Source organism: Vicia villosa, linkage group LG2, assembly GCF_029867415.1.
Source record: "Vicia villosa cultivar HV-30 ecotype Madison, WI linkage group LG2, Vvil1.0, whole genome shotgun sequence".
Taxonomy (NCBI): domain Eukaryota; kingdom Viridiplantae; phylum Streptophyta; class Magnoliopsida; order Fabales; family Fabaceae; genus Vicia; species Vicia villosa.
In genome coordinates this window covers 168,650,952-168,664,993 of record NC_081181.1, presented here as the reverse complement: position 1 = coordinate 168,664,993, position 14,042 = coordinate 168,650,952, and the positions used below count along the sequence as shown (strand labels likewise).

General features: G+C 33.3%; 1 protein-coding gene across 1 annotated transcript; it reads left to right on the top strand.

Annotated features, from left to right (window-relative positions):
- Positions 1-11,983: 11,983 nt before the first annotated feature.
- LOC131652902 (glucan endo-1,3-beta-D-glucosidase ARB_01444-like) lies at positions 11,984-13,997 on the top strand. Its single transcript, XM_058922893.1, has one exon. It carries the CDS (start codon positions 11,990-11,992, stop codon positions 13,985-13,987), a length of 1,998 nt encoding a protein of 665 aa, XP_058778876.1. The 5' UTR covers positions 11,984-11,989; the 3' UTR covers positions 13,988-13,997.
- Positions 13,998-14,042: the final 45 nt, after the last annotated feature.

Genomic DNA, 14,042 nt, shown 5'->3' with positions numbered 1-14,042 from the left:
ACTAGGGGTGGAAGTAGGCCAGGCCGATAACAGGGGCCTACAGGCTAGCCTATATAGGCTCAGGCCAGGCTATACATTATTTTTAAATAGTAAAGGCCTAGGCTTTTTTATAAGCCTATTTAGTTAAAAAAGGCTAGGCCTCAGGCCCTAAAAAAAAGCCTTTTAAGGTTATCAGGCCGGCCTATTTAAATAAATATAAATACTTTTTTTATTATTATTATGTTATGTTTTGTACTTTGAATTAAAATACATTAATGAAACTTGGTTATGTTAAAGAACTTGTGAAAATAAGATGAAAACACATTATGAACATTGTTCTCATAAGTTCTTTTAGTTAATTAGTCTATTTAAGCAATTTTTTAATTGCTTATTTACATATGTCTAAAACAAATGGGCTTTTATGTAGGCTAACAGGCTAACCAGGCCTTTGAAAAGGCCAGACTCAGGCCTAAAAAATAAGCCTACGACAGGCTACAGGCCAGGCTTAGGCTTCCGTTTTTTTGACAGGCCAGGCTTAGGCTTAACAAAGCCTAGCTCGGCCCAGCCTATTTCCACCCCTAATGGTTACTTTTAAAGAAATTCAGAACAATTTTACAATGACTATAGTTTATGTATTTTGAAAGTAATTGAGTTACAATGACTATGTTTATGTATTTTGAAAGTAATTGAGAACAATGTTAGAGTTGAGAAAAATGTTACAATGACTTTATTTTATGAAGAATTGGTGCGTTTCATATATTAATTTAATTGTAAACAATGTTACAATGATTTCATGCACTTAGCATATTCTTTATCCAGTTAGTATATGCACGGTCATTTATATGGTAATGCATTGTTTGTTTTTTTTCTAGTTTTGTGGCATGAAATAAATTAAAAAACTCTGATGAAAGAAACTTGTTCTGATGAACACAGAGAAAGTTTTTATCAAATCAAGTAAAGCTCTTGTCTTTAGAGAAAAGCATAAATTGACAAATGCAAAAAAAAATCAGAGAAAAATAAGAATGAAATTTAATTTGAATCCATGGCCTAATGAATAAGAATAACAATAAAGAATAAATACAAAAAGAAAAATAAGAATGAAATTTAGTTTCAACTCCAATGTTGAAACAACCAAACTCGGAGAATCACCAAATGCGACTTTAAGTGATCAGACTAAAATTTGAGTCCAAACAACAACAAAAAAGAATTAAAAATATTACTACTAATTACTATACTATAAAGTCTTGGTGGAAGTGAGAAAAAGGAGAGCCAAGTGAAAAAAATAAAAAGAATTCACTGGCTCTACATTGTAGGGCGTGCTAAGCGCGCTACATCAAAACTAGAAAAATCAGTCCAGTAGACAACAGTTCTGATGCAACTTCACTTAACACCTACACATCTCACTTACACAACTAAACATAATTTACAAAAGTTGGAGTGCCTCCCAACAAGCGTTTGTTTTACGTCGTTAGCTTGATGCCTTTATTGTGGCCGGGTAGTAACTTCCTCCACAACACGCCAATTTTTTCGCATCAACGCAGCCTAAAGAAAATCTCCTAACCACACACTTGAACAAACGTTACGAAACAATATAATTTACAACAATACGTAAACAACACATATGTGCACATACTTGAACAATAATAAAAACACAAGTTTTACAAAACATAATTGTGAAAATGCATAAACAAGTTGAAAAGTGAAGATTTGTAATTTAATAGCTAATCCAAGTTCAACTTGTTTCGTCAGTTCACCAAACAAAGTTGAAGTATGTATAACTAGACACAAGTATACAAATATCAATATATACGATATCTACAAAACTCAAAAACAAAGAAACTATCGCAATGCTATCCAATACCAAAATCGATCCCCGACAACGGCGCCATTTTGTTGAAGCGGTAGAGAGCAAGCAACAAAAATTTTAGAAAAATTTATCCGGGAATTTATTGTTTCCACAGGAACTGGTTGGAAAGAATTGTCTTTCGACGAATTCTTAGTTCTTGAGTTCGGGTTAAATGGAATTTAAAGTAAAGTGCGGAAAAGTAAATTATAAATAGAAAATAAATGCACTTTCAAGAGGAAAAACTAATCAGACACGAATGTAAACTACTCGTCACAAACTTAAACCTATTACTCTGTCGCACTCAACTTACAATACTCATCATCAGAATCACCACATATCTCTCACATCAATGTCCATTTTTGAAACACCAACGAGAGTTCAACCATATTGCTCTTTCGATGATGTCTCAACCAGTCGAACAACACAGAGGCATTAAATTCTGATATTATGTGGATGTTAACCCTAAACCTATCTCTAGAATTTAAAGCTAACTGATATTCCCCTGATCAAGATTCATGAGCTATATGTCTATAACAACACAAATCCAAAGCATTTTAGCAAAAAGATCAAGGAAACACCGACAAAGATTTGTAAAGCAAACTTTATACAAAAATAGAGTAACAATTATACATAGGTTTTGGAGTAAACTTACAAACACACCCAAAAGTAGAGAATACATAGAGATAAGAGAAGAAGAATCACAAATCTTCCAAATTGTCAACTTTGATTGATGAGCAATCTGACTCCGGATCATCAAAATGAAAGCTCCATTGTTGTTTACAAGCTCTCTCTACTAAAAAAATGGTTGTGATGGTGTTGGGGCTCAAAAATACTCAACCCATACCTAAAAAAATCTTATTTCCCCCTATTTATTGAATTCCAAAGTCGCAAGGCATACTTCACGCTCTCAGAGGGCACTTCGCGCGGTCTATGTTGTCATGAAAAAAATCAACACTAGTGTTTTTGACATAACTTGAGAACCGTAACTCCGATTTGCGCCCGGTTCGAAGCGTTGGAAAGCTTATTCAATTTCCTATCTAAAAATTACTAAATATCAACAAAACTGATGATTTCCTCTTCTTTGATTTGAGCCTTATTCGTTGATGAATTGCTCAAAATTGCCCGTTTGAATTACTACAAAAAATTGCGCTATATTGTGGGGGTTTTAAAACCAATTTGCGGGGGTTTTGGACCTCCGCAAATTATTTTGCGGAAGTTATGAAAACGGCCGCTTATACGATTCCCACAAATTATTTACGGGAGTTTTTAGCAACCGCTGGTATCGTGTCATACAGCGGGATTTGGTTTTGCAGAGGTTTAAAACCCCCGCAAATTGTTTAAATTGAATAAAAAAAAATTCATTACTATGGTCATTAGAGAACTGAATTTTTTAGACAGATCACTTCTTTAGACTTCTATCTATATTCCTGCAGATAAAGGCTAAGCAAATAACATATAAAATACAATAATGAAATCGTAATATATATATCACTCTTCAAACGGAAAACAAATAAAAGATTTTTATTGAGCTATTGAAATGTTAACAAATTAATAAATCATACAAATAACAAAATCCTAATCTATCAAGACTCGTTTCTCCAAAACTTCACATGACCTTATTTCAAGTTACAAAATAAAAACAAAGTAAATTAGATTTTAAACTACCCACACTTCAAGTAGGATTCTTGTAGATGGGCAAGAAACCAGAGGCATACAAGAATTGACCAACTAAGTGAAGTACTTTCAGTTCAAGAACAAAGGCATACCCCTAGCCAAAATAAAGTCTCCAGACTCAGACATTCTTCAGGCATTGTTTTAGCAGAGCACTCAAGGCTTCTAACATACTAGCTGCAGAAGCAATCACAAGACACACATGCATAGTATGTCAACAGAAAAATACAGTGTCAAAAGTGCCTAGAAGCTATCACCAAACAAAAACATATTCCAATTTTAAACTTTAGATGGCATAAAACACAAATCATTTAAAAATTAACAGGATATATGGTGAACAAATTTCATGAAACCATGGTCAAAAATTAATTCTATTACCATGGTCAATTTTATTTTATTTTTATCACAATTATAACTTAATCTGCAAATTGAATGATTATAAGCTTGTGTTTATAAACAAAACTAAAACTAAATCATTATTAATTATTAGAATTAAAAAATGGACAAACCTTACTGTAACTACTCTGAATAAGAAAATGAGAAACATAGAGATGATAAGGAAAAAAGAAGACCTGTAGCAGAGAAGAACTCCAAATAAATTTCATCTTTCACTTCACTCCAATTGCGTTCCGCTTCAACATCTTTCACTTTCTGCTCCCAAATCACATCAGGCTGAATCTCATCTTTCATAACAGCCCCAATTTTCTCTTTATCACTGCATATTAATAGTGAGTTAGAATTTTCAAACATTGCAGTTTGAATCATCCTCGCCTCTCACAAAAGTAGAACATTGAATGAAGTTCACAAAACAATGTTATATTTTCTAGTCTTCAAGTACAATGTCAAATGAAATCGCAAGTTACATACGTAAATGCAAGGTGACATTATATTTTATAGTCTTCAAGTACAATGTCTAATGAAATCGCAAGTGTATTACATTTGTAACGGAAAGTGTTTTAAACCCCAAAAACCGAGTCTAACTTATAAAGACTTAATTACATTGGCTATGTAATTTGCGTTCATGTTCAGTAAGTTAAGAACTCCAAATAATCTATGTACCTATGTTTATTGATTAAGGACAGACTTCATAGTTTCAATAAATATATCAATGTCCCCTTGGCCACTTCTTACCTCGAGGGATCAGGCCATTGTATGACTGCACACTAACCCCAATATCTTCATCATATTCTATTCCAAGCTCCTCCTGCAATATTCCTTGGGATCCTTAGGTGATCCTTAAACATTCTTTTGCGTTTTCTCTACTAACTCATTTTCTCTGACAACATTCTTTTGCACTTTCTCCATGAACTCATTTTTTCTGACAACATTCTATTGCGCTTTCTCCACGAACTCATTTTCTCTGACAACATTCTTTCAACTAACTCACATTCTTCTGGCTTCACCAAAGTAACACTTGCGTAACTTGTTCAACTTATTCTTCAATTCTTGAACCTGAAGCAGAAGATAACAGACAAAAACTATATCTTAGTCGAAACATTCCAAATCTCCAACTCCAATTCAATAATGTCAAAATGCACATTAACTACCTCCATTCTCAGGTCCACTTCTTTTTCAAAGATCTGTTCCAGTGTTAAATTAGATTGCAACGATTTAATTTCTGCACCAGCAAGTTACATACATAAATCGCAAGACTCATCTGTTTTAACAATAGCTGGTACCTTGAACAAATTTCCTACTAAATTTTTGTTTGATGCTTAATAGAGTCAAATGAAATATGATAAACAATAATATTGACCAATGTCCCAAGAATCTATAACAGCAGCCACATAAAAAAACAAAGGTGTCAAGGTAGCTGAAAAACATAAGCTAAGCATACAAAGCAAGAAATGCATCAAACATAACATGATGTTTCAAATGAATAAAAGAAAGTGAAGGAAACCCATAAAATACTAACTTTTAAAGGAGATCTAAAACAGTTTTTCTGAATAATTTTCAACAAAGCTCTGCAATTAAATCAAATCCAATTTTTACGAGAATCTGAGAGTTATGCAAAAGAGGATTCAAGTATTAAGAAAAAACCCTAATTTCTATTGGAGAAGAGAAACTAAACTTTAATCGTGATAAAGTTATTGACAACAAGCGGTAGATGGAGATGGCAAACAAGGTGGCGTGACACGAAGAGATTGAGATGGTAGAGAGAGCAACGTACCAGGGTTCAAGCTAGTGGTGGCTAAATTTCATTGAAGAGTTTTTTTGAGACACGAAGAGTTTCTCCTTTTTTTAATTAAATTACTAGAGTTAATAAACGTCAAAAGAAAAAAAAAACATTATTTTTCAAATTTTTCCAAAAAAATGTGTGCCCCTAAAAATGGCTAAAGTATCGTACATAGTGAGGGTGAGATTTCAACAAATTACGGGGTTTTTAAAACCGTCCCAAAATAATCTAATATTTTTTCATGAAATAACAAATATAAAATTATAATTCAATTTGAGGGGGTTATTGCAAACCTCCTTAAAATAACCCCCGCAATTAGGCGGTTTTTTTAGTGGAAGCGGTGTCTTAGACATTTTATTGCTCATGCTCCAATTACGCATCAATACCTACAAAATGAATACCTACAAAATGAATAGAAAATTATCAAACAGTACATAAATAAATATAAAACTCGAAGAATATATAATATGTAAAAATATAATGAAAACGTACGCATTCGCGCACAAGTTAAGGAAAAAGAGACGATAAGTAGCAATTTCATTGGAAACCGGTTTCCCAAGTGCATTCAAACAATTTATGAAACGAGAGAATCTCTTTTTCATTTCGGAAATGTTTTCACCATCCTTCAGGCGAAATAGTTCGAACTATTGATTCATTGTATTAATTCTAGCTAGTTTGACTTCATTAATTCCCTCATAGGCAACTTTCAATGCGTTCCACTTTGCTATACCGGTTTCGCAATGGGAAACACGATAAAATTCATCAACACCAAGAGCGAATATGAGAATATTTTGTGCTTTCCAATCATAAGACCAGTTTTTTTATCATTATCATCCCATTGTGCTTCCGATTTAGGTGTGACAATACCATTATCATCAATCACAGTTACTTTAGTTAGACCATTCATAATGACATCTCACACACCTTTATCATATGAATTGATATGAATGCACATACAAGCTTTCAAATAACCATAATTTTCACCAGAAAAAATAGGCGCTCTATTATACGCCTCTTTAGGTTTGGTAGCCATTATCTAGTAAGTGTTTTGAAGCACGGAATTAACCGGAGCTCGTGACACCACTTGTTAGACAGCTAGAACTTATCTATAGGGGGTGAATATATGCCCAAATTAAAATTCCTTTTTTAAAACCTATTTTTGAAACACGCGAAAACTATGGCAAGCAAAAGACTTAGCCTAGATCGAACAAGTCGTCTAAATCGAACCTGATTATTGGAAATTCAGATATGTGCAATATCATAGGGAACATATGACTATGATAAAAAACTAATACACCAAGTTATCCAACAATAGTTTTAATAGGATCACTACGGTTACCTATTTTCAATGAAATTAGTGAGAAAAACATAAAATAGAAAATTGTCGAACACTTGGCGTGCGATTGATTTTTTCTGCTTTTTCTTTTGAGTTTGTTGATATTTATTACCACTTATAATTAAATGGATCGTAATGTAATCAACAAACCAATTTAATGTTTAACAATCAAAGGATAAATCTCTAGGAATCGATTACTCAATAAATGACTTTAATAATTTGCTTATGAAAAATAAATGAGAGAGATAGAGAGAGGACACAAGGATTTGTTTAGGTAGATCACCAATCGTCCTTGTTATGGCTACGTCTGCCTCCAATTCCAATCGGAATTGAGATATTAATCTTACTTTGCAAAAAGTTGTTTACAATAGAAATGTAGCAATCCAACCCTACAAACCCTATGTTTGATGTTGATCGTAACACTTATCTTCACTTTATCTGAGTTTGATTAAGTCACCCAACAATACCAATATGATTCACCGTCGCGCGCTATTCCTTTGCAAGAAACCACCGTTCTTCAAAGCTTTCACTCGGTCGAATCCAAATTGCAAATTATTGTCACCTAATATCACCAATCGATTCACCGTCTCATGCTACTCCTTTGCAAGAACCTCTCATTCTTCAAAGATTTCACTCGATCAAATCTGAATTGTAAAGATCTTGTCAAAACCTCCAAATCAACACCATGATCTTGGAGGATAAACTGTCACATTGTTCCAATGAAACCCCCAAAGATTTGCATTCCAATACACTGACCTAAATTGGATGTTATCAACCTAGTCCAGATGACACTCAAACAAAAAATGATTATGTGTATTTTGTTTTTGTTTATGCACAGATGTAAGGTTGAAGATGAAGAACAATCTTTGTATGTGATTATAGTTTCATCAAGTTGAAAATGATGCATGTATGAAGTATTTATAGGTGTACAAGTTGGAGGCAAAAGGGAAACCCAGAAGTTTTAAAAAGAATGCAATTTTTCAAAAAAAAATAACTACAACATGTATTGACACATATAAGTCATGTGTCGACTCATGTTAATTCACGTATCAACCTGTGCAAGGTTATGTGTTAACATATAAATATAAGCTACATGCTTTCAAATTGCAACACATGTATCGACCCGTAAATCGTATATGTCGATACATAGGAGTATTTACAGCATGTGTTGACTTGAAAGGTTGTATGTGTCAACACATGAAAACAAAAGCTACATGCTTTATTATTGAAGCACATGTGTCGACTCATACAACGTATGTGTCGACACATGGACCTGTGTTTTGAGCAAAAGTTGATTTTTAATGCATGAAACTAATTTTTAATGCCATGAAACTGATTTTCGATGCATGATACCTTTTTCAAAGATGTTTTGAATGCATTCTAAGCTACATGCTTTATTATTGAAGCACATGTGTCGACTCATACAACGTATGTGTCGACACATGGACCTGTGTTTTGAGCAAAAGTTGATTTTTAATGCATGAAACTAATCTTTAATGCCATGAAACTGATTTTTGATGCATGATACCTTTTTCAAAGATGTTTTGAATGCATTCTAAGATCCCTAATGCAAAGGTGCACATAATTACTCAGAGATACTGTCCAATATATAGAAATGATAAAGTTTTTCTAGTTTTGACATCATGCAAAACATCTAACTGGCAAGTGTTATCACAAATATTATAGTTAAATGTCAAGAAGAAGATCTCTTTGGGACAAGAGTAGGTCAACATTTGGCCGAACCTGGATAATTATCTAGTGTCATCTCTCTAACACAAGTATTTTATTTTCACTATTTACTTTATCACTTTTTTCTTTCCATGGTTTTTTTATCCTGATCTTAAAAATACTAACACATCGTGCTTCTTAAGTAACAAAAACTTGAAATGAATCGTGAATTTTGAATAGCACAATTCACCTCCCCTTTCCCCATATTGTGCTTGGAGTCACTTGTCTAACAATTTTTTAGTTATATGCTAGAAGATTAAGAGTTACTCCAATTATTTGATTATGCGTGCTTTGTTGCGCCTTATCGATTCTTCAATGTTGATTTGTACATAAATGGACAAATGTTAAGCTGACTTTGATGTGTTTCTAGTAATGCGGTGTTAGGTATCCTTCCTTCCCTTTATTACTTAGTTTCTTTTTATTGAATCATGGACGACTAGCAAATATACTCTTCAAGATAAAATGGGATGTAAAGATTCTCCTATTGGTTATAGTATTTCTGTATCTGTTTACCAGTAATTTCTGACAAACAACCGCTAGTCTTCCAAATTTTATAATTTGGTAACTTACATGATCGACTAGATTGACCCTAGGACATGTGTCTTAATGTTTTAGTCTTCTCTAAGTCCATTTAATAAATGAACATGATTTTAACTTATCAAGGTAAATAAGATTCCTTTGTAAAAGAAACTAATATTGTCTAAGTACAAAGATTAAACTTTCGACTGTAAATACTAAGTAAATTATAAAGGTTGAATTTAAAGGTTTGCAGAAATTGTAAAGTGCAGAAAAGTAAAGGTTCGACAGAAATGTAAAAGGTTATGATTTGAAGTAAAGCGAAACGAATGACCACAGACTGGCTTAATGAAATTGTAAATAACTTTAAAATAAAGAAAACAATGGTGTTTTCATACATACATAATCAAAAGACTCTTTTCTCTCGCTCCGATACTTCGAGTATTTGAGTGATTTTTTGTATACAATGCAAAACACACCAATCTTAAAACCTAAGACTCCTATTTATAATGATTCGACCCTAACGGTCTTTACACAAATGAGTGCCACGTTCGATATTTCAAACGAAAAAAATCTTCTGATGATACCTCGTATTTTCTTGGCGAACAAACACAAGTTCAAATTTCAAACTTTTCTCGCTCGAAGCCCTTTTTGAAATCATCCAACGCAGCTGTCGAAGCGCACTTCCTCCATATTCTAAAATATTCCAATTACGCACTTGAAGTTGTATTTCACTTCGACATACTAAATGTTCACAAAGGTGAATCTAACGAAGAGATAGCTTCTATGAAGCCACATTTCATGCTAACTTATCCAGAATATGACATTCTTAAATCTTCTTCGGTCAAGGGTCAAAATTTCCAGCTAACAGTATCGCAATCTCCTTAGTCTTCTACCTCACAAAGAGATGGAAGCGTGATAGGAAGAATCCTTAGAATCCTTTGGAAAGAGATAACATTGTCTCTAAAGAGAGATGAACTTTGGAAGTGATATATTGGCATCCTGGATGGTTGGTTCACGCGTCTCAAATTATATACCCGTGTCTACTTAAGTGAGTACCACGACAGTTTAGGTATTTGGGTATAATTATGGAACCCGCATTGTTGCTCTTGCCACTGTCCTTCGTAGAGATGTTGGTGTGATTTTTTATGAACTATCTTGGTTTTATAGAGTTTCTCATTCTTATATGAAACTAGTGCCAAAAGGATACCAACTCACCTGAAGATACTAGGAGAGGTTCAAACAAGGGCGAAATATGTCTTAGATGTATTGCTTATAAGTCCCTGTATTGTTGCTATTGGGAGAGATGTCATAGCTAGAGGAGAGTTTTAGGAAGACACTCATAAGAGGATCACTTTATAGAAAATATTATTAGAGGCACGAAATGCATTGCAGTATAAGAGGCAAAGGAGGAATATGAGTGTTAGACCTAGTAGTTGTATTTTAATTTGTATTTTGATGTAAATATTTTGAATTGTTGAGTTATGAATCATGTATAAATTATGTATCATTTATGAATGTCTGATGTATGGTTTATGAATAACTGAGTTATGAATTATGAATGATTTATGATAATTTGTTCTTGGTTATGAATGACTTATGCATTGTTTATTATGTGAATAATGAATGGTTATAATATTGTCCAAGGATTTATAATACTGTTTAGAGGAATGTCTGGAGAATGAAATTTGAATTCACCCTTATGTTATCATATATACAAGCAATAGATGTAATTTATTTTAGGAGTTTGTCCGGATATTGAAATCTAGATTCACCTATATGTTATCACAAATAGACACACACATAAACAATATAGGTAATATTGTTCTAGTGATTTGTTGAGAGATTGAAATCTAGATTCACCTTTGTTATCATATACACACAATATCCGAATTCTAATATTTGAAAAGTGTACTTGAATTTTATAATTCGGACATATTTTTACTTGGATGGAAGCACTTTTCTTATTAAAATATTTGTGGTATTATGTTACAACCAAATTTCAATCTGGAGGCACTATAAAACCTTAATTTTTCTTTACTTCAAACTCACAAACATAATTTAAAAATTCACAACAAGAGTCAACAATAATAACTCAATCCTACGAAATAGGATATACAGCAAAAATATGTTTAATTAATTTTTAATTAAATTATTATAATCTTTAAATTAAAATAATAGTAAAATTGAGAAAGATAATAATAAAATTTAAAATTTAAGATACTTAAATTATAAAAACATTATAAATAAATAAAAGTAAAAATTTGTTTAAAATACTCTAACTATTAGTACATTCTTCTTTTTTTTTTAGTTATAAAAACTTAGTATAAGCTAGTATATTTCTAGCAAAAACCTTATAACTAATTTATTGTGTTTTTCAAGAGATTTTCAGAGACAGTAAATTTTAACTAACTTTTGAAGCAAGTCAAGTAGCATTTGAAGGAAAGTAGATCAACTGAATCGTTAAAAATGTAAAAAGCAAGTTTGAAACTCTTTAAGCATAACCCTTCCCTAGGAACGGCTAGTAACACCATGTTCATCATTCAACCTATATATACACTTTACTTCCAACCTCTAAAACCATCCAATAACACAAAAGCCAGACCCTGCAGCTTCCAAATTACAATCCTCCCAAACATTACTATAAAAACTCTCCATCACAGTAACCATTACCATTACCACCTTAAACAACATTTTAGTCTTTCAAAAAACACCAATATTACTATTACCAGTTTCAATGTCTACTACTAACAACAAAAGCAACAAACCTTTTCTATTCCCTCGTGCTAACTCTACTCTCCTCCCTGACCCCTCCAAATTCTTCTCTCCAAACCTTCTATCCACACCCCTCCCTACTAACTCTTTCTTCCAAAACTTTGTTCTCAAAAATGGTGATCAACCTGAATACATCCACCCACACCTCATCAAATCATCTAACTCGTCAATTTCTGTTTCCTATCCAACTCGTTCTTCCAACTCCAACGCCATATCTCAGGTCTTCAAACCTGATCTCACAATCACTTCCTCAAAAAAAGATAGCCAAAAAGGTTCCAATGGAAAACATGTCATTTCTTCCTATAGTGATCTCAGTGTCACCTTAGATATTCCTTCTACAAACATGACTTTCTTTCTTGTTAGGGGAAGTCCTTATGTCACTCTTTCTGTAACAAAACCAACCCCTCTTTCCATATCAACCATCCATGATATCATTTACTTCTCTTCAAATGAGTCTTTCACAAAGTTTACTATTCGGTTTAACAACAATCAAGCATGGATACTATACTCTTCCATAAAAATAAAGTTGACTCACAGTCGTTCCGAGATCACTTCAGAGGCCTTTTCAGGCACTATTCGGATAGCTTTGTTGCCGGATTCTGATTCAAAACACGAATCTGTTCTTGACAGGTGCAGTTTCTGTTATCCTGTTTCAGGTGGTGCTGTACTTAAAGAACCATTTTGTGTTGAGTATAAATGGGAAAAAAAAGGTTGGGGTGATTTGTTGATGTTAGCACACCCTCTTCATCTTCAGCTTTTATCTGAGAATGATATGAATAATGTTACTGTTTTGAATGATTTCAAGTATAAAAGCATTGATGGTGAGCTTGTCGGTATTATTGGTGATTCTTGGATTTTGAAGACTGAGCCTGTTAATATTACTTGGTACTCTACACAGGGTGTGAAAGAAAAATACCATGAAGAAATTGTTTCATCACTTTTTAAGGATGTTGAGGGTTTGAATTCGTCCTCGATAAAAACTACAACATGTCATGCTTTTGGAAAACTGATTGCCAGAGCTGCAAGGCTGGCTTTGATTGCTGAAGAGGTTTTTTTCTATGATGTCATTCCAAAGGTTAAGGTTAAGAAGTTTTTGAAGGAAACTATCGAGCCTTGGCTTGAAGGAACTTTCAAAGGAAATCAGTTTCTGCATGATGAAAAATGGGGAGGTATTGTACAGTCAAGTGCTGAAAATAGTTTAGCAATTTATAATAATCATCATTGCACATTAGGATACTTTGTTTATGCAATTGCTGTGCTTGTGAAGATTGATCCAGCATGGGGTAGGAAGTATAAATCTCAAGCCTATTCAATATTGGAAGATTATATGAACTCGAGTGTAAAATCGAACTCAAATTACACGCGTTTGAGGAATTTTGATCTTTATAATTTGCATTCTTGGGCTGGAGGGGTAACTGAGTTTCCAGATGGAAGGCATCAGATGGGAAGCAGTGAAGCCGTTAACGCATATTATGCTGCAGCCTTGTTTGGAATGGCATATGGTGATGCTCAAGTTGTGTCCATTGGATCAACACTTGCAGCATTGGAAATCTGTGCAGCAAAAATGTGGTGGCATATTGAAAAGGATGGGAAACTTTATGAAAAAGATTTTATAAAAGAGAATAGGATCATGGGAATTCTTTGGTCTAACAAGAGGAGCAGTGAATTATGGTTTGCTCCAAGTGAGTGGAAAGAAGCTAGGCTTGGTATTCAGGTGTTACCATTGTTGCCTATTTCAGAAACTTTGTTTTCTGATGTTGAATATGTGAAGGAACTTGTTGAATGGACATTGCCTGCTTTGAAAAGAAAAGATATTGGTGAGAAAATGAAGGGGTTTGTGTTTGCCTTGCAGGGAATTTTCGACAATGAAGTTGCATTGAAGAATATAAAAAGCTTAAAGGGGTTTGAGGATGGTAATTCAATGACTAATCTCCTGTGGTGGTTACATAGCAGAGGTTGAAGTGTTGAGAGAGTGGATGGTTTATGGTATTTTGAAAATAATTCAGAACAATGTT

What these genes read in the sequence shown, in the direction of transcription:
- LOC131652902 (XM_058922893.1), top strand. Translation starts at nt 11,990, where the DNA reads ATGTCTACTACTAACAACAAAAGCAACAAACCTTTTCTATTCCCTCGT.